This window comes from Trichosurus vulpecula, chromosome 4 (genome assembly GCF_011100635.1).
Source record: "Trichosurus vulpecula isolate mTriVul1 chromosome 4, mTriVul1.pri, whole genome shotgun sequence".
Classification (NCBI taxonomy): Eukaryota; Metazoa; Chordata; class Mammalia; order Diprotodontia; family Phalangeridae; genus Trichosurus; species Trichosurus vulpecula.
The window spans coordinates 45,417,729-45,445,247 of record NC_050576.1 but is presented as its reverse complement, the minus strand read 5'-3'; the positions used below and the strand labels follow the sequence as shown (position 1 = coordinate 45,445,247).

General features: G+C 39.7%; 1 protein-coding gene across 1 annotated transcript in view; it reads right to left on the bottom strand.

Moving 5' to 3' along the window:
• Window positions 1–702: 702 nt before the first annotated feature.
• LPAR3 (lysophosphatidic acid receptor 3) overlaps window positions 703–27,519 on the bottom strand; it is an 83,265-nt gene continuing 56,448 nt past the window's right edge. The window contains exon 2 of the mRNA XM_036758227.1: window positions 703–1,034. Within this exon, the coding sequence (XP_036614122.1) occupies window positions 703–1,034 (332 nt within the window). The remainder of the gene's footprint in view (window positions 1,035–27,519) is intronic.

Genomic DNA, 27,519 nt, shown 5'->3' with positions numbered 1-27,519 from the left:
ATTGACATAGTTTTGGCAAGCAGACAGAGAAAATGGGTCAAGAATCGTCCTTTGGCCAGAAGAACAGATTCTTCATGTTGTATGTATGTGTGCCATGGGCACCTTTGGCAGTCTGCTGATACTTATGGACCCCTTCTCAGAGTTTTCCTGTTAAATGCATTAAACAAAATACATAGGATTACAAAGGAAATGAGTTATGTGGAAATGGAGATGTAATTTTTTTGCCATCCAATTCATGCCCCATGTCCCCCTGAAATCTAAGGTCCATGGACCTTAGATGAAGAATTCCCAGCCTAAAGTCTCTTGATTCCATCCTTGGAAAACATAAAAGAAATTAGTTAAAAAGCACAACTTCCCAGGATACAAGAATGCACTGGAGGGGGAGAAATGCAACAGTAAGCATGATTCTGCTATATCATTTGCTCCTCTCAGGGCATCTTCTAAATGGCTTGTATCCTCTCTTTATAGCATACTTTATATGCTTTTAAAACTACACTGATTTATTAAGACTTCAAATGATATCGTACTTGGTCTCTATTAAAGACGAATAACCACTTTAACATCTATTTTTCTAAGAGACTTTCTCCGTGCGGTGACTATCACACGTTAGAGAGAAAGAGAGAGGGGGACATCGCTGGAGCCAGAGTGGGGTGGTGGTGAGGGCTTCCCCCACACATGGCAGGTACAAGGTGAGTCCCAAGCTCAGGAATGCCCTTTGTTACATATCGTCCCTTGGTTAATACCATCTTCCATATTCTGGCTCGAGGTGTCGGTGCTCCTGCTCAAGACCGTAGATGGTATCCCGGAAGACCGCCTCTCTGGGGTTTCACCATGAGAACAACAGCAGATCATTCGCCGCATGGTGCTGTACATGTCTTCATCTTTGTAGGAGTAAATGATTGGATTCATGACGGAGTTGAGTAGGGCCAGCAGCAGAAACCACCTTTTGACGTGCTGTACGCCACAGTGAGTACAGTTTAGACCGTCCAGGAGCAGGACTACTAACCCAGGAGTCCAGCATACAATGAAAGCTCCTAAAGGAAGAGGAGAAGAAATGGTAAGATTGGAAAAATCTGAGTCTTCTGGTTCCACTTCTCTACAGGGTCACCCTTTAAATCACACTGGATCACGGATTCCTGATTCAAAAAGACATGGACAGGCTGGAACTTTGAGTTGAATCTAATAAGTTTTTAAAATGTCAGAATAAATGTTAAGCCTTATACTTGGATTCCAAAAACTGACTTCACAAGTGGTTATAGTTCAGGAGAGGTATGGTCAGGCAGTGGTTTCTCTGAGAAGATCCAGGGGTATGGAAAGATGGGAAGAGGAATAAAGTAGAAAAGAAGGTTGGGGAATTTTATCTCACATAATCAGGGTACATAAATAATTACCTATCTATACAAATGAGGAGGAAGGCATGAGGGCAGGGTGAGCGGATGCCTGGACCTCATTCTCATCTGAACTGGTTGAAGGAGAGATGAATATACAAACACACAGACACACACATAGAGACAGTTGGATACAGAAATGCATTTTATGGCTACAGGGAAATAGGAGGAAAAGGAGAGAAGAGGGAAGAAGGAATTAGACAGAATAAATTAGTGGAGGGATTAGTCCTAAGTAAAAGAAACTCTGGGGCAATGGAATCAGGAAGACTCATCTTCCTGAGTTCAAATGTGGCCTTAGACACTTATTAGCTGTGTGACCCTAGGCGAGTCACTTAATCCTGTACACTTCAGTTTCCTCATCTGTAAAATGAGCTGGAGAAGAAAATGGCAAACCACTCCAGTATCTTTACCAAAAAAAAAACAAAAAAACAACAAACAAACAAATGGGGTCAAGAAGAGTAGGACACTACTGGAAATTGACCAAACAATAAACTGTAAGGATGTATAAAAATATTTATAGCACCGCTTTTTGAGGTGGCAAACAATGGGAATCTGAGGAGGTACCCATCAATTTGGGAATATCTGAACAAGTTGTGGTATATAAATGTGATGGAACACTATTGTACTCTAAGAAATGATAGAGGGGCTGGTTTCAGAAAAACCAGGAAAGACTTAGATGAACTGATGCAAACAGAAGTGAGCAGAACCAGGACAACGGCGTATACAATGACATGATATGGTAAAGATAAACAACTCTGAATGAATGAGGAACTCTGATCAGTTTAATTATTAACCACAACTCCAGAAGACTCATGATAAAACATGCTACCTACCTTCTAATAGACAGGTGAAGTAAGAATCCAGAGCACTGAATGAAACATGTTGTTTTGAACATGGCCAATGCAGAAATGTGTTTTCTTAACTATAAATATTTGTGATAGGGGTTTGATTTTTCTTTCAGTCTTAATTGGGGCACGGAAAGTTGAGATGCGAGGGAAAGAAGGCAGATTTTTGCTGATTAAAATTAAATAAATTTTTAAAAGAATCTGGGGGTTTTAGAAAACGATAAACTCAATACATACAAGGACAGAACAGAAGAGTTCCTACTTTGAAGGGGCTTATATTCCATTTGAGGAGAACAACATGAACGTGGTTAAATCAATACAAAATATATGAAAAGTAATTTTGAGGGAGGGGAAGAAGACACTAACAATAATACAAATGTGCACAACATGTACATAAATAAAATATAAATTAGAATGCAATCAGGACATAAGTGAGATCAAAAAGAGTGGCATGAGGAGAGAGAAGGGTTATGTCTAACTGGGAGGAATCAGGAAAAGCATCATGGAAGAGGGAGCACCAGAGCTGGGAAGGATTTGAATAGGCAGAAATGGGGGAAGGGAGAGAGATTTTTCCAGGCCATGAGGTATGGTGCAGACAAATAAATGCGCCAAGGTAGAATGCAAAGGATGAAATTTAGAAAGAGCTTCTGGTGAAGTCAATAAGCATTTATTATGCATTTTTTTTCCTATGTGCTAAGCACTGTGGATACAAATATAAGAAAAAAAAAACTCTACCCTTAAGGAGCTTATATTCTAATGGGACAGAAGACCAGACTCAGAAGAGAGCCAAAAAGGGGGAAGAGTAGCTGATAGAGTGGTATGATGGTAAAGATTTGAGGATAAACAACGGTAGATCTGAATCCTTCCTCAAAATGGAGGCTTTGAGAATTCACCAATGAGAAAAGGGGCCCAAAGGGGCAGACAGCAAATGCTTATCTATAATTTAGAAACCTCCAAGGGGGTAGAATGCCATGAAATTGGGGTAAGAAGGTAGGCTAGATCTAGATCAGGACAGTCATTGAAGTCAGGTCAAAGAGTTCATTTTTTTTGTTCAGTAAGGACAATAACAACTCAATTCACATTTACTGAGCACTTCAAGGTTTACAGATCTTCAGTAGACAATTGGGAGCTATGGAAGGTTTATGAGCAGGAAGGTGACACAATCATACCTGAACATCAGGAAAATGACCCTGGCAGTAGCATGATGGACAGCTTCGAGTAACAAGACATTTCGGTGGAAATACCAGTTAATGGGCTATTTTAACAGAGAAATAAAAGAACCCTCATACGCCAGCTAAGCAACTTCTACTTGACCAACACTGACCACTTGCTCAAGGACACACAGCTAGTTCAAAGGGAGAGCTGAGATTCTTTTCCTAACACCAAGTCTAACACACTTTCTACTCTTCAACACTGACTCTTCTATGCAGGGCAAGACCAATGTCATACTTTTCTGCATCACCTATAACATCTCAACCATGTCCACAGTTGGAATTCAATAAACATTTGACTTTCTGATTAATATCCAAATATGCAGAAAATTGAACTCATCAGAGCACCCTACTTCCCAAATATTCTACTTTGCTGAAGTTTTACTTCAGTTCATTAACACAAGAAAAAACAAACATATTTCATCTACAAATGTCAGTAGAACCTACTGTTGTTGAGAAATGCTTTTTTTTTTCCCAACAGGGTGACACCCAGGAAAAGGGTATTATTTATGTTGTCGGGAGACTAGAAGAACTAGATGAGTCAGACTTTAAAAGCTATGGTTACTGTAGTTGATGTTAAGGGTCCTACCCTGTTAGAAACTGAATAATTCCTCAAAATCCCTGTGGGAAAAAGAGTGCACACAGTTACTTTCCAGATGTCAAAATGTCAGACCATTGTCTGGAGACAGGGTTTTTACTAAAGTTACCAAACTTTGAAAAATTAAAATGTTACATAAGTACATAGAACTAACTCTGAATTGTCCAGTAATGGTTGTACCACTTTTGAATTACCCAGGGGCTCCTGTTTCCTGCTTCTGCTTCTGCTTCCTACTTTCAACCAGTCAATCTATCCATCCCATCTATACACACTGAGTGGCCCCTAACTGTACAAAAATAGTCACAGCTGCAGCTTCATTTGTAATAGCAACAGAAAAACAGTAACAACTGGAAACAACCCATATGTCCAACAATTGGAGAATGGGCGAATAAATTATGATGTATTGATTCAATGAAATTTTATGGTGCTGGAAAAACACACACACACACAGAGTATATAAGGAAATATGAAACAACTCCCCTGAAGTGATGAAAAATGAGAACCCCAGAACCTAAAGAGAATAACCATATTGAGCATAATTACATGTATATATGTAAATGTGTATGCAATATATATAAATATATACATATAAATGTGTGTATTTACAGATATACTATATATACATGTATATACATATGTGTATATATATACATATACATATAGATATATACATACATCTGTACATATATAGTAAAACAAAATCAGAGGTAATAGAACTAAAGGAGGATTTGGAAAGGTACAAAACAAAATTAATTTTGTTTTCTAATTTGTTTGATTTTACTTTTTTAAAAAATATTCAGTAAAATTCGGTCATTTTTTTTCTTTTTCTTTGATCAGGATACGATGAGGCAGAGGGAAGGTTTGTTGGACATTTAGTGTATAAGCTCTCTGAAGGAAAGGGCTTCTTTATTTTTATCTTTATAACCTCAGTGCTGAGCATAGTTCCTTACACATAGTGGGTGATTAAGAGAAATTAATAGGCAAATTACTCCATATTTACCCCAAGATTTACCCTGTATTGTGTTTGTTTGCTCATTTTTTTGAGTTCACAGTACTGATATGTTTTTTAAAATATTTTTATCCAGTCCCATTGATATGCCTAGCCATGTCCACTTTTAACCATCTTAACTGCAGTTTAACACTTAGACCAACACATGGGTAGGTTTAAGGAGATATCAAAGTTGAGCTCATTGAATTTTCAGTATTGATTTCCATTAATCTCACCATCACATTGAACCATGAATACACAGTCTGGGACCAAGAGAAGCTGTAAAGAAGCTGCTATCTATTACTGAATATCTACTACGGGTGGGGAACCTGTGACCTCAAGGCCATAGGTGACCCTCTAGATCCTCAAGCACAGCCCTTTGACTGAATCCAAACTTCACAGAACAAATTTAGGGTTAGGGTTAGATTCAGACAAAGGATCGCACTTGAGGACCTAGAGGGCCACATGTGACCTTGAGGTGGCAGGTTCCCCTCCTCCTCCCCCCCGTCTGCTCTATAATAATGACTATTAAACTCCAATTTTAGGTAATAGTATTTTATGGGAAGTGATTACAAAATTGAAAATGACAGTGGGAATGATGAGTCCAAGTGTTCTCTGGAATTTCCAAATTCATCTGCTGTGTATACTAATTCTTAAATATGAGTCTGTCTACATGAATATGTACTCTCCTTGATTTGGACTAAGTTCCCTCCAACATGCAGATCTCAACCCCTTTTAAGTTCGTTCATCTTGAAAACTCTTGTCTGTAGCCTTGTGTACATTTGCACAGTGGGTCTACCCAGACTGCTCAGTGCCTTTCTTGCTTTCTCTTAACATAGCATGGATACAAATGGCTCTGTCTACCTGTTATTTCTTCATCTTCTCCAAAGTGGTACAGCAGATAGAGCGCAAGGCTTAGAGTCAGGAAGATCTGAGTTCAAATCCAGCTTCAGACCTTTCTTAGTTGGGTAACCTTGGGTAAGTTATTTAAACTCTGCCTCAGTTTCCTCCATTGAAAATGGGACTAACAACAGCACCTACTTCACAGGATTGTTGTAAGAATCCAATGAAATAAGATTTCTAAAGTGTTTAGCACTGGGTCTGGCACGTAGCACTTTAAAATGCTTGTTCCCTTCCATATGACCAACCCATCTTTTTATACTATAGATTTCCCTAAGGACATCCTTTTCCTCAATTCTTCAAAGCCTCTCATGTGTTATATGTTACAGTCAGTGGCACATCCTTCATGTGTCTCTCCATGTGATACCTATTTTCAGTTCATTTTAGGTGCTATAATTATTTATTTGGAAAGTCTTTGTTCTCATCAAAATCCCAGTTTCCAGTAAAAAGTGGTTTTCAGGAGCAGTGTAGATAGTAGTCAGAAAGGCCTGGGTTTCATATCCTGCTTCTGATTCTTACTAGCTGTGTGACACTGGGAAAGTCACTTAACCCTGTTTGCCTCAGTTTCCTCATCTGTAAAGTGAGGGAGTTGGTTGGCCTCTGCGACCCTTTTCAGTTTAAATCTATTACCCTATGAGATATTTTTAAAAAGTCGACAAAACACAGAATGACCTTGGAATGACATGACCCATTCTCAAAATAAGACTTTACAGGAAAATCAGTTTTAATGACTAGAGCCTTTTTGAAAATAATTTACACAAGTGATAACTTTTTCCTTCGCTATCTTTATAGAGTCTATTAGTTTCAGCAGGGATCCTAATAAGTGCTAAATGGTGAAGCCTAAATTTAGCATAATCTCACAATTCTGTTCAGAGAAATCCATAGTGAGTCTTTTTTTTCTTTTCCTCTTTACCCTGAAAAAACAAAGAGTTGACTAGAGTTCTGGTGATCGATGAAAGTTCTTGTTAATGAAGCTTTTTATGGTTTGTTCTTCCAGAGGATATCAATCAATACTATTTGAACAAAAAACTGGATCCTGGCCAGTTCGTTCCCCGCGTGCTATCTGTGTATTCCAAACCTGCTCTTGACAAGCAATTCTTGAGTCAGGTTAAAGGAATAGTTTGTCCAGCCTGAAAAGGAAGGCATTTGTCCTAGCCAGCTGTCCCACCTACGTCCCACCCGAGCCAAAGGTGGGCCTTGGGGTGATTCCAAACTGAAAAAGAGTTGACCTTGTCATAGGATTTTGAACTGGAAGGTCCCTAAGATAACATTAAGCCCTTCTTCCAAGGAGAAACCACAGGTTATGCTGACTGTACAGAACAACAAACCACCCTATTAAACAAATGAACAAAGCTCTTTGGGAGTACTGAGTTTGAAGGATGCTTACACTACAACAGAGACAGTCATGTGCTCCTACGTTACATTGTCTTTGAGACACATCTCTGAATAGATGACTCTATTTACCTAATAGGACATCCTTTTGGTGTTTTCACTATGTGCCAGTACATAGATATAAGATGTATAGCGAGGAAAGGAGGGAAGGAGGAAGGGAAGGAAGGAGGGAGAAAGGAAGGAAGGAAGCAAGGAAGGAAGGAAGGGAGCATCATGATCATAACTCCATGGTTTTCTTTAAAAATCTTTCCCCATCATTACACCAATATCTCCCCACAAAAATTTTATCCATGGGCATTTTGACTCCACCCCACTCCCCAGGTATCCCACAGCCTAATCAGAAAAGGATGAGCCTGCTATAGAATGAAAAACCTGGACTCATGTCTAAATCTTTGTCTAGAGCCAGCTCACACTTTAATGGTTTATCTATTTTGCAGACGATAAAACAAGTTCTGAGATGCCACCAAGTATTGGACATGGAATTGGAATGAAGGCCTATCTTGATTTTATATTCAGAATATTTTCTGCTAAGTCATGCCCTTCATAAGCTGGGACATATTTGGTCCTGGTAAATCAGAGGGAATGCCAGAGACATGGTTTATATTGATTTCAGCTAAGCCTTTGAAAAGTTTGCCATAATTGTTCATAGATAAAAGTGCAAAATGTAGGCTGTGTGATTGTACATTTAGGAAGATTTATAGAAAATGGGACAATTGTATTCGACAAATGTGGATTAATAGAAAGTTGGGGGGCAGGTAAGCAATGTCTTGAGTAGCTTGCCACAGGGCCTCTGTGCTTGATTGCATATTATTTAATATTATTATCAACTTGAAATGAAAACTAGAAGTTAGACTTCTCAAAGTCACAGATAATACAATAAGTACAATAAACATTTATTAAGCACTTAGTATATGTTAGGCTCTATATGAACTGCCCTCAGGGAGCCTACAATCTAAATGAGGAAAGAGAACACAGGAAAGACAGCTTAATGGGGGTGGGGGTGGGGGACCAGAAGGTACCTGGAGCATGTCCACAATTTTGGAGTCAAAACCAAGCTGAGTAGTTTTTTGTACCCTCTATGAAAAGAGGTTATGGGAGGAATTTTTTTCTCTACCCTCCAGCCCTCTAATCACAAGGACATTTATATAGCACTTCAAAGTATACAAACTATTAGATAGATGTTATCTCATTTGTTCTTTACAAGAAAACTGTGAGAATAGATGCCATCATTAGTATTATTAACCTACCCCGGTACCTAGAACATTAGGCACTAATAAGCACTTAAGAAATATCATTTGATCCTCACAACTATCCTGTCATATCAGTACTACAATAATACCCATTTTACAGATCGGGAAACTGAGGCATGGAAAATTAAGTGACTTGCCCATGGTCACACAGCTAGTAGGTATCTGAGGAGGGATTTGTACCCGGGTCACAGATGGTCTTCTTATGTCAGTAATGTAGTCTCTCCCCACCTTCACCTCTTGGAATCCATACCTCTCTTCAAAACACCACTCAGGTATGGCCTCCTACAGAAGGCCTTTCCTGATAGTCATCACCACTCCATTTGTTAATGCTCTCTCCCTTTTAAATTGTCTTATTATTTGTATATTACTTTATATTTACTTAGTCGTGTATATAGGATCATAAGATTTAGAATGGAAAGGGATCTTAGAACTCATTGAGTTGGATCCCCTTCATCTGGCAGATGAAGAAATTGAGAAGTGACCTGCCAGGCTCATATAACTAGTCAGCATACGGGGAGAGACTTGAACCCAGATTTTCCTGACCTCAAATCCAGAACATCGTCTACTACGCCCCTCTGCACCTAATCTCTCAGCTTCGGTTTCCTTAATTGTAAAATGAGAGAGTTGGGCTAGATCAAGGGTTCTTATCCTTTTTTTTTTTTGTTAATGTAACTGATCCTAATCCTTTGGTTGTCTAGACCTGTTCTCAGAAAAATATTTTTAAATGCATAAAATATATAATATTTCAAGGAGATCAAATATATTGAAATGTAGTTATCAAAATATATGTATTTTTAAAGTTCATGGACCTCTGAAATCATCCCACAGTAAGGGTTCATGGACCACAAGTTAAGAACCCCTGGACCAAAATATCTCTAAGGTACCTTTGAGTTTGAAATCCCAAGAAATGCTTAAATAATTATCATCCAGACAAGGAAATGACTCATTCTCAGCACAAAGGGGTATAAGTTACTAAAGGCAAAGGAAAGGAAAATAATTTCTATTGAGTTCAGCTGCCCGAAGGTGGGATAGGATGCCCTGGTACAGAGTTCCCTCCCCTTGTCTGGGGGATTTTATGTAGGAGGTAGACGACTATCTGTCAAGGACACGGTAAATGTGCTTCCTCCTCAGGTGGGATGCAGGATTAGATGACTTTTAACAAGTCTTCCAAGTGTAAAATTGGACAATTCTATTAATCTATGAATTTCAACCCCCACACACAGCTCAGATCCTTTTGAGTTATTCCTCTCCCAGTCACAGGGTATATTTGGAGGAAGATTTATAAGGTGCTAAAAAGCCAGAATTGATTAGAACAAAATCTCTACATCCATCCAAAACTGCCTAATGCAGCTGGCCCTGATTACTGATACCCTGGAGTCCTTACCGAACAGACTGAAGAGCTTCTGGTTATTTCTATGAACTCAAGAAAAGAGGACTTAGGTGCTGGGAGACTTTTAAAAGGATAAAATAAGCAACCCTAGAAATTACAGGCAAGGTTGGAACAAATTATCCCAATCAATGTAATGGATACCAGGAGCCAAGCTTGACTATTCACTGTTCCCGAAACATGCTGTAACCACTTTTGCCTGTTCCTTTGATCAGACCTCAAATGCCCTTTACTCTCTGTCCATTCCTCTAAGTCCCCTCCTTCTTTCTGGAACCAGACAATGTCCCACGTCCTCTATATAACACCCTCCCTTATTGTCCCAACATTCTGTAGTCACCCTGAGATTTGAACTTCCATGGAACTTATGAGGTAGAAAGACCCACAGGGAGGTCACTATAATTAGCCAGCAAGATGGTAACAGGGGTCTCCAATGGGGTTCACTCCTCCCATCAGGAATGAAGCAATGTAGTTGCAGAGAGGGAAGCCTTAGGTCTTGGTAAGAAATTCAATGAGAGTGAGAGTGAGAGAAAAGGGTTAAAAAATAACTAACAATCAGGTTATGAACTTTGGAGACTAGGGGAATGGTGGCACCATGACAGAAATAATAAGGTGAAGAAGATAGGTGTACATTAGGTTTGAGGTTTGCTACTTTGGGTCTCAGGCTAGGGTATTTGGGTGGTGAGATCTAGGAAATAATTAGAGATATGGGCTTAGAGTTCAGAAGGGGAGTTGGGTTTACATATCTGGAGTCCTATTTATATTCAGTGGCTAACTCTGCGGGTGACAAAAACTGACAAGGGAGTAAAAAGTAGAGAGAGGAGAAAAGAAAGATAAAGACAGACACTTGGGTGACACCCACATGAAAGAGTTGGGGAAAAGATGAAAAGCAATCAAGGGAGATAGAAAAGGAATAGTTGGAAAATTAATAAAAGAACCAGTGGAGAGGAGAGAATATCCAATAAGTAGGGTTGTTCAGCAGCATCAAAACTGAATCAAAATCCTCAAAGAGGACTGAATAAAAAAAAATTAAAGGACATTGGATTGGTGATGAGGACATTGGTAATGAAAGAACATTTTCAATAGAGCGGTGTTTGCAAATTACCTCTCCACTGAGCAGTTTGGAGTGGATGTTAAATTATAAGGGGTTGAGAAGAAAGCGACTATGGAGGAAGTGGTAGCATTTGGTGTAGACAATTCTTCCTAAAGGTTTTAGCTGTGAAAGAGATATAGAATGGTAACTAGGTGAGATAGAAGGGTCAAGAGAAGGCTTAGGAAAAATCAATGAACCTAATGAATATATAATTGGTTCAAGAACCACATTCAGCAAAGTTATCTAGGTCTCAAAGTCTATGAAGCGGTATTATTACTAGCAATCATGAGAGTGCAATAGCTTCCATTTAAACAGCACTTTACAGAAACAAAAGCACTTTCAGGTTTGTTACTGTTTGATGTATTCACGGAATCAATCAATGAACAAGCCTTGACTGATGGTATAATAATGATTAATACAGAACCTGCTGATTAAGTTGTTCAAAACAATCCAGAGATGGTTAGTATTTGAGAAGGACTTAAGTCAGAAAGACATGCTCTTTTGTTTCCCTCACTTGTCATACATAATAAAATAATAATAATGTAATAGCTAACACTTAAATACCACTTACTTTGTACCAAACACTGTGCCAAGCACTTCATAATTATTATCTTATTTGGCCCCCACAACAATCTTGGGAAGTAGGGGCTATTATTATCCCTACTTTATAGATGAGGAAATTGAAGCAAACAGAGGTTAAGTGACTTGACTAAGGTCACACAACTAGTAAGTATCCGAGACCACATTTGAACTCAGGTCTTCCTGACTTCCAGATAAAGCCCCAGGGCTTTATTCATGGAGCACTTTCTTATGCCTCTGCTAAACTATAAATTCCATGAGGATAGGGGATGGGTCTTACCTAAACTTTATATCTCCCTCAGGGCCTAGCAGAGTCCTTCACACATAGTAAGGTTTTAAGAAATGCCAGTTGAATTGAAGCTGTTGAACATTATTAAAAATTAAAATAATGTTGACAAGAGAAATGAAAAAAGGGAGGACTAGAGGCACCATATCATGAGAGCTCCAGTTGTGTAGTTATGTCAATTGGATTTGAATCCTAGGTCTTCCTTACTTCTTACTCATGCATCTGAGGGAAATTTAAGGAAACTATTTTGTGGTACAGTAGTAGAAAGTAGTAGAAAAAACACTGGGTTTGGAATGAAAAGACCTAGATTCGACTTGCATGATCGTGGGCAAGGCCCTTAACCTCTCTGGCCTTAGTTTCTTCATCTGTAAAATGTAGGGGTTGGATTACAATACTAACATTTCTTCCAGCTCTAATCTATTATCCTATAAGTCAGGAAAAACTAGGTTTGAATCTCTTCTACCCTACACACTACCTTGTAGGACCATGAACAAGTCTCTTACCTTCTTTGAACCTCAGTTTCTACATCTATAAAATGGAAATGAGAAGATCTGGGATACTTTCCTCATATGGTTGCTAGAAGGTTCACATGACAAGAGGTATATAGAACACCTTATACATCTTAAAACGTTACATGTGTCAACTAATATCATTATTCCCCTCATGGTTCTATTGTTAGACAATCAATAAATACTTGCTGGAAGTTATCACCATATTTTATTGAATGCCCAGGTTAACATTTTACCTATGTACCATAAAAATTGTGAAGACACTCTTTCCATGTGGGAACAAGGATGTGTTCACTGAATTTGATCAAATGTCACATTTCAGAATTCACATGACGATGACCTAGACTTATATCTGACACTTTAAATCCTACAATTGGACTTACACCTTTCAATTTCATTTAGCAAGCCTGGAAACCATATTCTCCTTCCACAACATTCATTATGCGATTTGGTGCATATAATTAAAAACCCATCTCTGATCAACAAAATGACCAACCAGGATTCCAGAAGTCCAGTGACGATACATCTTCTTCCTATCCATCACCTTCCAGAGAGGGGTGATGGACTCTGGGAGCAGAATTATATACATGTATACACTTTTATATGTACATATGTAAAATATGTACCTGAGTATATGTATGTGTATGCATTTGTGTGTACATAATATGTGTATATTATATGTGTATGTGTTTATATGTATATCTGTGTATGTATATGTATGGGAGAGTGACATAGCCAATGGGGAAACATGCTTTACTATGTATATTTTTTTTTACAAAGAATTTGTTTTTCTCTTCTTTTTCAATGGGATGGGGGGAGATGTAGGAGGGAGAAAATATAGATTGCTATTATTTTTTTTAAAAAACCAAATCTAGTCATGTGACAAGTAAGACATTTTTAGCAATTTAAGAAAAAAAGGTTTTGTGCATACTGTAGACCTTGTATCAGATTGACTCTGACCAAAGCACTAATTTCATCAAAGAGAACACCCTTTAAATAAGGTCAGTCTGGTTTCCTTTGTTTCTTAACCCACGGAAAAGCAAAAGGACCCCAGTGATAATGTCAACCTCCCAAGCCACAAGGGCTGTCTGATGCCCTAAAATAGAAAATTATAACTCTTCATAAAAATCCAGTTGTGGACTCCATCTCAAGAAGCTTTCTCCTTATTTGAAAAGGAATTTTCCCAGGATTGTTTTTAAAATCCTGCCTAAGTACTACCACCCAGTAATGCAGAATAAATCATGCGCTAACTGTGAGGATATTCATGTTAAAGTACTCACCCATTGCTCAGGAACTCATGTACAGCTAAAAAGCTTTTCAAAGTGGTTTGTTTAAAAAATGTTGTGTAAGCTCAATACTTCTGTAAGTGGGCGGCTTGATATTTATGCAGAAAGTAATTAAAGGATGTACACTGAATGAACACAATTGTTATTTACAAGCATACTCAGTAAGACAAAAAGCAAGCTGGGATTCTATTAGAAAGGGAATGATTGGGAGATGAAAGATTTCATAAATGATGCATTTACCATTACTTAACTCGGCTGTTTGTACAGTCAGATCCTTCAACACTAACTGCTAGTTTCATGCACTTGTTTTGAATTTGTGGTTAGCGCTTGGAAAATTGAAAATCTCTGTGCCAAGGGCTTCTGGGTGAAGATTTAGAGCAGAGGTGTATGGTGCGGCCGCGGCCTAATTCTAGTCATTTAACTTGGGCCTGAGTTGGAAATCATAAACTGTGTAAATAGCCAAACCCCAGGATCTATCTCCTCCACCTCCCTCTTTGAGAATCACTCATAAGGAAATATTGCAAGCTTGGGATCAGGCATTAGCTGCTAGGCTGAGGGCTTTAACACTGGAGGAAAAGAACAGGGCATTCTGATGTGGAAGAAGAGGAAAGTTGTCAATATGGTGGGAATTGGGGGGTCACTGTCAGGACCCTGTGAGCTGCAAGATAGGGCAGATGAGGCATGAACAGGGCCCGAAGATTAGACATATATATCCACCAGGGTGAGCAATCCAAGTAGATCCTAGCAGTGCATACCGGGAAGAGGCAATTCATAGAGGTCCAGGCAGTTCAATGGTTGGTAGGCAAGGGGAAACCCAACATAAGAGTGGTAGAAATATGGTTTCTCAATCAGTCACTCAATAGGCATTTATTAAGCACTATGTGCTAGGTACCATTTTAGTGCTGGTGATAGAGGACAAAAATGGGACAGTGATCTGCCCTCGAAGAGCTTATATTCTGAGACAAAATGTGCAAAAATAGAGAAGGATAAGAGCTGGACTGGTAATTTCATTAGCTTAGGGAGCTTTCTCTGAGAAACTTCCATCAGTGCTGGTCAGCAGCTTCAAGTTATACAGAGCTGCATGCAGCACTAAGAGTGAATGGACTTGGTTCAAGGTCACAAAGTCAGCGTGTGACAGAGGCAAAACTTGCTCAGCTCTTCTGATTTTGAAGGAAAAGACGAATTCTAGAAGGTAGAGTAGAGATGTGAATTCCCAGCAGATACAGGGGATAGCCAAGCCAAAGAGCAGAGATAGGAGATGAAGTATCATGTGTGAGCAGATCAGTTTGTCTGGGCTTGAGTTTGGAAAGGTTGCTGGGCACTTAATTGTGAAGGGCTTTAAAACAAACTAAGGAGAGTTTATATCTTCTCCCAGATGCAATACAGAGCCACTGGGGAAGTGATATGGGCTGACCTGCACTTTAGAAAAGTCATTTTGGGAGTTTGTGGAGGAAGGATTGGGGAAGAAAGGGACTTGAGGTAGAAGACTATTTAAATGATCTGTGCTAGAAGTGATCCCAGGGCCTGAACTAGGCCCAGCAAGCAAGTTAGGATTGTGTGGGCAGTGGTAGTGAGGGACATCCAAGGTGAGCATAAGAGTCAGGGAAGTCTGAGACAACAGAAGGAAGGCTATGTTTCAGGAGTTAGGATTTCTATCTCAAGTAATGCTTGCAAAAACATGGCAGGATCCCAGTTCTGGAAGAACTGAAGTGTAGGTAGGAGCATCAGGATGCTGATTTGAGAATAAGGATACAAAATAGGGAGCCAGTTATTAGATTGGCACGAGTGGTAAAAGATCTGGTTATAACAATTAAAGGAAGAATCCAGTTGTTCCTTAGAAGTGAGATGAAAAAGACATCCAGGGAAAGAGCTGACTTGATGCTGACTCCTTAGAATAGGAGCAGGGAAGCTATGGCCTCAGGGCCACATGTGGCTTTCACTTGGAAGTTTGGATTCAGCCAAAGGGCCGCACTTGAGGACCTAAAGGTCCACACGTGGCCTCTAGGCCCCAGGTTCCCCATCCCTGCAGTATAACACTATGAGCCCTTCTATCTGCCTCCCTAAGAATCAGATTAGTTTTAGAATCTGGGAAGGATTAAGAGTACAGGCAGGGGGTTAAAGGGTATAAGGAGGCATATAGTTATTATAGGAGGCTTACTTTTGTGGGAGGTTTTTGTTTTTAAGACTTGTAGTTTCATTGTAGTAGGGAACTTCTGGGAAGGAAAATTCCTTTCCCAATGCAGATCAGCCGCTGGTCTGTATCTTATAATATATATATATATATATATGTGTGTGTGTGTGTGTGTGTGTGTGTGTGTGTGTGTGTGTATACACACACATATATAATATATACACACATATATATGTGTATATATACATATATACACACACACATATATGCATATGTATACACACACACACACACATATGGATATGTAGCCTGAGACACTGAGGGATTAAGTGATTTGCTCAGAATCACTCAGTCAATGAGTGTGTGAGACAGGACTTGAACCTAAGTCATCTTGACTCCAAGGTCAGCTTTCTATCCACTCTCACTATCCTTCCATAGTAACTGAAACTCTTGTCTATTTAATGTAAATCCTCTGGCTTACAATTTTGTCTCCAGAAGGTCTTCCTTGCAGCTGGGAGGAATGACATGAGGAAGGTCAGATGCTATACAGAAGATGACACCATCACTTCGGGCCATACAGGGGCTGACTGCAGACCACAGACACGGTATAGGAAACTCTTCATGAATGGGTGACAGTGTCTAGAGTCTAGGGTTTGGAGTCATGGAAAATCTGGGGATATATGAGGACAGAACAAGGTTCTTCTAGCACTGTTCTTCCAATCTCACATCCAATGCTAACATTCATTTCATAAAACATGACAGATGATGAATTATGAAGGAGAGGCAGAGTAGAGTTCTTTGTCCTCAAAGAAATATATGATCAAAAAGAGAAGGCGGAGTGGGTGCAGGAAGAAAGGCAAGGAATAACAACTGGACACCTTGTGTGCCCAATTAGCATCCTCAGGATGCCAAGAGAAAGCAAGGAAGGCCCCCCTGCGCAAAAGGCGAACCCCCCTGTGAAATGGGAGGATATGCACAAAAGTTTCAAGGGATGGACAGGCCTGAATGGATTGTAATTTGCCTTACTGGAGGAAATGCTCATCTTGGTGGCTCAGTAGATAGGGTGCTGAAATCAGGAAAGCCCAAGTTCAAATCCAGACTGAGATACTTATCACAGCTGGATGAGTCACTTAACCTCTGTTTGTTTCAGTCTGGTCAACTATAAAATGAGGAAAATAAAAGCATTTCCCTACCAGGGTTGTTGTAAAGATAAAGTGAGATATTTGTAAAGCACACAGTGCCTAGCATGTAGTAGGTGCTTGATAAATGCTTATTTCTTTCTTTTCCATGGGACCAGAAGTCAAAAACACTAGATTTCCCTCCAGTTTTTGCCACAATTTGATATTTGCCGAGTCATTTACTCTCTTTATGTTTCAGTTTTCTGACCTGTAGAGGGTGAGCCACTGTGGCTAAGAAAAGAGTTTTTCTTCCTAGCTCCAATATTGAATGAGTCTAAGTAGTTCTGTATATAGAGACTTTAAATCTATTATGTTATGAAGGTTGCCATGATCACAGTCAACAGATAAAGCCAGCTTTGAAAAGTGAAAGGAAAGTATCGATTCCAATTTAGTTTTGCAGACAATTGCTAAGTGCAAGTAACCTGGGAGAAAGGCAAACATAATTGCTTCACCTTGTAGCAAGCAAGAGATCTAGCTTAACAGAATTAAAAACTCAAGTTCTGTTTCACATAGTCCAGTAGACACCAGAGGCTAGATGAGGTCCTCAGAAGTTCCCCACAATCCTCATTCTACTATGGTCCAATAAAGAAAAATCTCTAAATGATGTCAAGAACCTGATTCAATCCAATCTTGATTATCGAAGGCTATGGTAATTCATAGCCCTAGAGCTTGAAGGAACTTCAGAGGTCATCTACACCCCTCATCATAGAAATGAGGACACTCCAGGCAAGATAGATGGCTTGTCTAAGGTCATACGGGTAGAAGCTGGATTTGAACCCAGGTCTTCAGAACCACTGTTCTTCCTTGTTACACCAATCTATCTCTGATGATGAAGCAAGCCTTGCTCCTCTTAATAGAGAGGCAGTAGACTACAGATACAGAATATTTCATATACTATCAGATGTGGTTGTGGGTTGGTTAATTTTGTTCCATTGGTTTGTTTTGGGGATATAAGGGAAGAATCTAGGGAATGGGATGGTTACTGGGAAGTGACTATGATCTAAAAACAAAAACAGAAATTAAAAAGAACCCATATAACTTTTTTTTTTAAATGCTGTCATCATACTTTTCTAAACAGCTGCTTATAGATGGAGCCAAAAGATGTACAGCTGTTCTTCTTTGCCCAGCAATTAAGAGTCATAAGGGAAATCCTGTTTTTAAATGGAAATACAAAGACTTCTAGAAACATGCATGATGGGTAAAGATGAGGGAAAAGAAAGTAGGTCATGGTTTCCCCCTTTTTTCAAAGGCTCCCAATTTTGACTCCTCCACTCCATAGTCACACATCTCTAGAAGAAAGCTGGAACTGAGTGCCCTTATATAGCCTGTACCACTCAAGATGAGGAATAAAGTCTCTTCCATTTAAAAGTAGGACATTAAACAAAGTACCCTGCTTCCAAATAGGTCCTCTCTGTGGTTACTTAAATCAACAAACCCAAAGGGATGTTTTAGAATTAGTATTCAAAAGCTGTGTAGGGGACAGATTAGAACATGGTGAGAAGAAATGAGAAAGCCCATAAAAAACCCGATATACCACTTGGAAGGCACGGAGGCAATTTATCAGTATAATAGGGCTGCATTTCCCAAATGGTGACCTGCAGACCCCTGCCATTCTGTACACCATGAAGAGGGCTCAGGGAGGAAATTGTGGTGGCGGCAATATTCAATGTGAAGCTATGTGTACCTCAAAAAATATTAAGTATGAAAATAAACTTAATTTCCTTTCTTTTGCTCTGAAATGTTCCTTGACCTCCCTTTATCCATACCATCAGACCTACTCCCACCCCCAGTACCAACGATTATGGGGTCCATCAATATAATTCAAGCCCCCAGAGAGTTTTGTGGCCAAATTAGTTTGGAAAATTCTGCAATATAGTCTAGGTCATAGCAACTTCACCAAGCAGAGCTCAGTTGACAGTGCCTCATAATGACCCTTGAACTCTAGTGCTTCTATCAAAAGTAAAGTCCAAGCAACCTGCACAAAGACATATTTATCAAGCTAGCATTTTTCCATTTAGATTAAAATCCAGGGCAAAAATATTCCAGAGAACTGTGGCTCTTCTCTATTTTCTCTCTTAGGTTTGTTTTCATTGATTTCTCCTTCAAACCTTTGCTCATGCCATCGCCTGTGTCTCAAATGCTCTCCACTAAATGAAGCTCAGCTTGTTCTTCTAGACTAACCTGAAATGCCAGCTGCTGTAACTAAGGGGCCATGATCATTAACTTCTTCTCCCCCAATAGATCTTTCCCTTTTACACCTTGCATGTTACCTTGGCCATACATGTTGGGTGGATTATCTATGGCAAATCTATGGAAGCTCATGGACAAGAATCACACAGGATGAGGAAAAACATGGCCTACCTGTAGGTTAAGATGCAAAGGGAGGGCCCATGCAGATGGCACCACAAAACCATCAACAGTATCCTCTGTTAAGCAAGGCAGGGATATCAGAGAAAGATTTCAGTAAAAATAGAAGGTATACAATTTTAAAACTCAAACACCATTTGGAAGCCTGAGAAAAGCATGGTTAGACCTTTAAGTACTACAAAGTGGTATTTACCAACATCTGATGCTGGGTTAAAAAAATAGATAAATGGGACAGAATAGAATTCCAAAATTTAGCATATAATAGATTAATATTTGATAAGTCCCAAATAATCAGACTGTTAGAATTTTATGTGAAATAAAAGTCAATAGAGTTTTAAGTGAGAGCTTCAAAAGTAAACTGTATGGGTTTTTTAAAATTCAATTCTATTTTGTTTTCAGGTCTACATTCTATTCCTCCCACTTTTAACACCCTGCCTCATCAACTGAGAAAGCAAGAAAAACAAAACCCCTGTTACAAAACACATATAGTGAAGCAAAACAAATTCATGCCTTTGCTACATGCCAAAAAAAGTCTCAATCTGTACTCTGAGTCCATTAGCTGTCTATGAGGAGATGGGCAGCAAGTTTCATCGTAAGTCCCCCGGAATTGTGGCTGGTCATATTTTTGATCAGCATTCCTAGGTCTTTCAAAAATGTTTGTCTTTGCCAAATTGTTGTTACTGTACAAAATATTCTCTTGGTTCTACTCACATCACTTTGCATCAACTCATACAAGTCTTCCCAAGTTTCTCTTAAGCCATCCTGCTACAGGTATTTTGTGATAATTACTTTTACTCAGAGATTCATTCCAGCTTAGGGTTAGTGCTGAAGCTGCTTTGAGAGAATAAGGTTTTTCAATAAGTGGGACATCACCATCTATAGAAGTGTACATTAAAGAAATTTAAGGGAGTTGATAAAAGATAATCCATATCTACATGGGTTAATGTGAATGTACTTTCCACTCCATGACAGATGGCAATATTCATTCAACACCATTATTTCAGGGGAGGAAATAGAAAGCAGTGATTCTATGATGTTCCAAATTTCAGAGTAATCTCCGAGATGAGGTAACTTCCAGTTAAGGAGAAGAAAGATCAAGCTCATCTCTCTATTTCTGTTCTAGTCTCAGAATAGAGAGCATTATCAGAAACTGAATGAAGAAGGAAAAAAAACTGCAGATAAGTTTTGATGACATTTGAACAACACTGCCCTGCAGGAAAACTCATTTTAATATTTTTAGTGGTCCTGTAGCCAAAAGGGAAAAAGTAGATTCCAAATTAGAAAAACATGTACAGTTATAACTTGGGGGAGAATGAATCAGAGCACCCGGCAAATTCTAACAAAATACCTCCTGCTCCTTACTTATGATCATATCTCATTTCTCCCCCAAGCAAGCCAGCTAACGTTGACATTTGCCGCAGTTTGCTGGAAAGGCATAAACATGACACACGTCATTTGGTAGCCAAGAATTTCTTGGGCGTTTATGTGTTGTATGCAAAATAGGGATGGCAAAGACTTATTGTCTGGTTGAATCATAAAAATTGGACCAAAAAATAAAAATGTGTTTGTGATCCTTGAGTCAAAGGGCTAGGCTCTCAGTATTTCCTGAATTGCTGTCATATCCTCCTAATGGCATACTTTGTCTTGTCTTTTCCCACTCTTATCTATCCTACAAGATGCCAGAATGATTTTCCTGATGCACAGCTTCAACCATGTCATTTGTTGGTTCAAAAGTCACTAATAGCTTCCCACTGCCTTCTAAATAAAGCCTAAACTCCTCAGCACTATTTGAGGCCATGTGCAATAAGGTTCCAAACTGATCTTTCATATTGTAGTCTATACCAGAGGTGTAAAACACACTGCCCCCTGGCTGCATTGAGGCCCTCAATACTCCTGAGTACAGTCCAAACCAAATTAAATGTAATTGGGAAATATTTAACAAAGTAAATAATACAATAAAATATTGCTGAGATTATATTTTAAAATTAAGCCAACATGTAGCCTGGGGGGATCTTTATGTATGGATTGGTGGCTCCCATTTCTATCTGAGTTGGACTCAACTTGTCTACATCAGAGGTGTTGAATTCACTGTCCATTCAAGGTCCACAAAATTCCCAAGTGCCTAAAATGCAATTGAGAAATGCTTAACTAAACAGAGTTAATAGATAATGTTAATTTGTAGTTTTCTAAGTCAATATATGCGGCCTGCAGGGACGCTTTCTATTTGTCTACACTATAGCCATCCAGACCTATTAGCTCTTCTCTTAAACAGGCCCAACCTTTCTCAACTTCTGCACTTTTGCTCATGCTCTTCCTCATTTCTAGAAGATCCTACTTCCCTTCTTCTCCCACTTCCCTGGTCTTCCTCTGTTGAAATCTCACCCGCAAAGCATTTCAAGTTCTTCCCAAGCCCAAAATGCCTTCTCCTGGCTCTGTACTCTTACAACATACTTAAACTATTCTATATTGGATTAGAGCTGTTTGTGAATGTGCTTCTCTCCCAGCCCTGATCCCACCTCTGCCACAAGGTCCTATACTTTATGCACCTTGCTATCTTCCTCAGCATAGTTTTTGGGTAAGGTGTACACTCAGCCCATGTTTAATGCACGCCTATGATCAAATCCCTAGCTTCACTGCAAGCTCAGCTCAAGCACCATGTCCTACATGAAGCCTTTTCTAATCCCCTCTCCTTTTCCCTGGAGCTGCTGGTGCCTCTCTACACTGTATTTCTATTATATCATATCATAATATATCACATCACATATTTTTATTATTTCCCATTGTATTTCATATAATACTCTCTTAAGCTATCTCTGTTTAAGTACTAATATGTATGCAGGTTATTTCCCCCATAGAATGGAATCTTGCTAAGGGCAGGCATTGATTCACTGTGGTCTTTGTATCCCCAGCACTTGCATAGTGACAGGCACATAGTATGTATTTAATAAATATCTGTGGATTGATTGCTTTTGCTGTTGTCCAGTCATTTCAGTCATGTTCAACAGTTAGTTACCCCAATTGGGATTTTCTTGGCAGAGATACTAAAATGGTTTGCCATTTCCTTCTCCAGTTTATTTTACAGATGAGGAAACTGAGGCAAATAGGGTTAAGTGATTTGTCAGGGTCAGACAGCTAGGAAGTGTCTGAGACCAGATTTGAACTCCGGAAGATGGATCTTCCTGACTCCAAGCCCAGTGCTCTACTGTGCTTCTTAGATGCCCTGTAGATTGATTGCTAGTGGTTGTTTAATAACTGTTAAATTGATCTGAGTTCCCAATAAAACCCTTTCTCATTTCTAGCCTAAGTTCGGGAACACCACTGATACCCCATGACATATGATCACCCTCACTTAAAGTCTTAATCTCTCATCAGAAGTAGCTCTATTCACATACCATTAGTTCCATTCTAGGTAATGCATAAATAGGCTAGGTGTAATGGCAACCACACTGGCATACCCAGGATGGCTGCTAGTATAGGTTCTTTTATCTGCTTTACTAAGGAAAGCAACTTAAAAAGGGGTCAACAATCTTCCTTAATTACATAAAATACAAACAGAGGAAATACAGAGAAGAGAAATAAAGACCAACAGACAGAGCTCTACTGCCTGAATCAAAACAATTCACCACTGGATTGAGAGAGCCTTTGCCTCTGAGCAGTTGGGGAGCTCTGAACATGCGACCACTCAGAGTTTCCACTAGGGAATCACAAGGTCCTTCTTGTAAACAAGGCTCCAAAGTAAAAGCTCACCTCTCAGAATATATACCCTTTCAGCTAATAGGCTCAGAGCCAGAAGGCATCACAACCCTCCTGACTTAGTGCCTAATTAGAAATTAGCATCTACATAAGCCTCCCTACAAGCAAACAAGCTTCCCTTAATGGGCTCCACATGAGGTCTATTGATGGGCAGGGAAGACCTTATTCCCCATTAACCTTACACTAGGCTAGGGGCATCCTCTGCCTTCAGACTGGGAGGATGCCCTTATGTTTCTTTTACTGGAAAGGGGAAGTTGTTGAATTGTCACCTGCCTTGGAGCATCTCTATAGAGTTCTAGAGCCATGAAAGGTGAGATTCAGCAACCCATGAATTGCATCACATCCATAGATCCAAACACATTGTCATTTATCAGCCAGGGTCATGCAGAAGATAAGAGGTCTGCCTAGAATGTATAGCCCAGCTAAATAAGTATAACAAAAGCCTGAAGTGGGGGTGGGACAGAAGAGAGGAGAAAAAGGAGAAAGAGAGAAAAGGGGAGGGGAAAAGGGAGGAGGAAAGGAAGAATGAAGGGTAGAAGGACGGAAGGGTAGAAGGAAGGAAGGAAGGAGGGAAGGAAGGAAGGAGGGAAGGAAGGAGGGAGGGAGGGAGGAAGGAAGGAAGGAGGGAGGGAAGGAAGAAAGGAAAGAAGAGAAAGAAAGAAGGGAAGCAAAGAAAGGAAGGAAAGAAAGGAGAGAGGGAGGGAGGGAGGAAAGAAGGAATTAAATGATGAAAAAGTAAGTTTGCTCTCTGCTGGGTCTTCCCAATGGCTCGTTTCCAAAGTCTGGTTTCCAAGCTGAGGGCTTTTGAAGCAATCAGTCGTCATTATCCTTCCGCAGCACTGGGTTATGTTTACGGCCACATTACCAGAGGCAGTCTTTAATTTACAAACTTTTTCAAAAACAGGCAGAGTTCCAAAAAATGCTTTTGTCAGTTGATTGTTTAGCACTCAGCTCTCATTTCCCATTAGAAACAGCGGTGAAGTAGCTCCCAAGCCAACTCAGGAAAGCTGATTTAACTGATATATAGCTGAACTTCTTTGAGAATCATTATCTCGAAGCAGAGCAGAGCACTAGGAAAAATCAGGCTGGAGATTGGACAGTTAGTTGGGAGACCAAAGTCACAGTCCTGGGTGAACCCCTGAGGACCTGTCTGACCTTGAGTAAATCATTTAACTTCTCTTGGCCTCAATGTCTGCATCTGTAAGATGAGGGGTTGGAAATTTGGAGTGCTGTGGTACAATCTAAGGAGCAGTAGGTATAGAGTTGGAAAACCTGGGTTCCAAAACTAACTCTGTCCCATGTGTATGACCCTGGGCAAGTCAAATGGCCTTTATGGCCCTTAGTTTTATTTGTTTTTATCCAGCTGGATGACCTTTGAGGAATCTTCCAGCTATAAATTTTTATGACTAGATTATTACTAGATTGTCTTGGGGCAGGCAGGTGCACAGTTGATAGAGCATTGCACCTGGAGTCAGGAAGACTCATCTTTCCTGAGTTTAAATCTGGCCTCAAGAGACTTATTAGCTTTGTGACCCTGGGCAGGTCACTTAATCCTGTTTGCCTCAGTTTCCTCATCTGTAAAATGAGCTGGAGAAGGAAGTGGCCACCCACTCCAATATTTCTGCCAAAAAAACTCCAAATGGGGTCATGAAGAATCCAACACAATTGAAAAATGACTGAAGAACAGATGGTCTCCCCCATTAGAATACGAGCCTCTTAAGGACAAAGATTGTCTTTGCTTTTGCATTTATGTTGTTAGGGCTTTGCTCAATATTTATCACATTGTAAGCATTTAACAAATGCTTTTTCACTCATTCATGTGTAATGATCAAAGACTAGGTAGAACCCCTGTTTACAGGTAAGGCTCAGGGTTGCATGAAAGAAATAGACCAGAGAGAAGGTTGAACTACTCAATATTTATTTAGCTTTTATTTTTCATTTTTTATTTTCCATGCCAAGGAGTTTTAGATAAGGGTTTGGATCTGAAAGAACAAAGCAAACAAAAAATGACTAAGAGGGAATTGAACTCAAGAGAAGCAAGAAGATGCTAGGAAAACACCAGACAGCCTCTAATGAGTTTAAGTTACTAGGTCCAGACAAACTACATTGCAGAGTTTAGAAAGAACTGGCGGTACTAATCCACTATTGATGACCTCTTACAGATCACGGGGAAGAGGAGAATATTGTTACTGAAGTGCCAACAGTACTTTAAAAAAAAGAAAGCAGAGTGAAACCTACAAGTCAGCCTCTACCAAGTACTAGAACATATGGGTTAAAGGCAGTATGGAGCAGTGGATGGAGGTCCTGCCTTGGAGTCAGGATGTCCTGAGTTCAAGTCCCACCTTTGACCCAAGCTACCTAAGTGATGTCAAAAGTTACTTAGTCTGGCAGTCAGTGTTCTAGGCAGCTCTCCCAAATCCTCCATCCATTATAGAACAATTGCTGATTTGTAATGGTAGAAGGAAGGAGATTCCTTTATCAAGAAGTTTCAAACAGATGAAATAACAGATCAAGACCACCACCTCCCCCCTCCAAAATAAAAAGTTTAGAAATTTAGCATAATGCCTGACATATTATAGGTTCTTAATAGATGTTAATTGAGGGACTGTCAGCTGAGATATAGTTGGCCCATATTTTAGAAAAGCCAACGATAAAGTCTCTGGTGCTATTCTCATGGAAAAGAAGGCACATCCCAGGTGGATGTGGGTCTGGTTTTATGGCCAGACCTAAAAGGGAAGTCATTAATGGTTCAATATCAACCTCCAGAAAAAGTCTCTAGGAAACAGCCCCAGGGATTTGGACTTGGCCCTGGGGCTGCTGAGTATTTTTCTCAGTGACTGGGATAAAGGCAGAGATATCACACTCATCAAATCTGTAACAATCGGGAGGATGAGCTAACACACAAGGTGACTGTCAGTATCCAAAAGGCTCTCAATGAACTTGAATACTGGGCTAGCATAATGCCCTTATGGACAGGTTCAAAGAATCATTTTCACAAGTACAAGATGGAAGGGGCAGTATGGCCAGATGAGTTCACATTCTGGTAGTGATAAAGTGGGGAAGGTTTAGGAATTAAGAAGGATGTGATGAGAATATGGCCCAAATGGAGGAGAGGAGGGCAAAAGACATTCCAGACAGGGGACTCTTGGTGACTACCACCATCCTTACCACATACAGATTTACCAAACTTTTCTTTAATCCTGTATTATACCCCGACTATTAAAATGCAGACAGGTCAGGACAACTCACTAAGTGCATTTCACCCAAAGGGATTATAGATCTTGTCCTAACTTGTACATCTGGGGCCTATTTCTCTTACCTACACATTTGCATGTTTGATTTTAAACAGTGCCCCAAAACAAAGATATTTATGCCCCCTTTCCACAGTCTCTCTTTTTTCCCTCTTTGGAGAAACGAGACTCGTTGAAAGCACAGACGATCACAGTTTAAAATTACCTTCTTCTGAAAAGTACCTTTTGTCATGACAGTTCTCAAATGAGATGAAGAAATCAAAATGTACAAAGCATAGCCAGAGAGTCTGTAAACTTGGAATTGGCGAGACAAACACACTGAGCCATGGAGAACAGAAATTACATAAATATTGATGCTAACATCAGCTCCTTCCAAACTTAAGAGAAAGAAACAGAGATTACCCTCATACTAGAGACTATATTACTTATCTACCTACCCCTGACAAAGCTACAAGGCAAACTATAGGCTACAGCAACCAGAAAGGCACTTTGGGAAGAAAATTCTCACTAAAGAGACTTCCAAGTCAGAGGATCATAGAATTGAGAGTAGGAGGGGAGCCTCAGAGACTACCTAATCCAACCCCTTCATTTTTGAGATGAGTCCCATAGTGGGAATTGATTTGCTCCAGGTCACATAGGTAGCTGGGTAGCTGAGCTGGGATTTCAACTCTGGCTGTCTAATCGGAAAGCCAGCTTTCTTTCCCCTCCACAATGCTTCAAGCATAAACACAACAACCAAAAGACCATCCTCTTTTAGCTTGAGGCTTTTATTTTTTTTCTTCCTGTAATGGAAACATTAAAAACTTCTTCCCTCAAAGAGAGATGGATGAGGGAATTGGACTAAGTGCCCAATACTCTCTCACCTCCCGGGCTTCTAGTTACAAATGCAATTTGAACTGGCAGAGTTAAGTTGAGTTTATACTTGGCAAACCAGGCAGGTGTTGCTGGTACATAGGAAGGAAGGAGAGGAGACGTTCTTGTTGTCTGGTCCCTTGACTTACGATTCCTTTGCACCTATTTTTATTTTTTTTTTAAGGTACTGCGGCAACCTTGAGATGAATGATCTTATTGGCACAGCACTTCAAATAAAGAGAGCTAGGGCAAATGAATTTTGTAGCTACTCTAGCAAG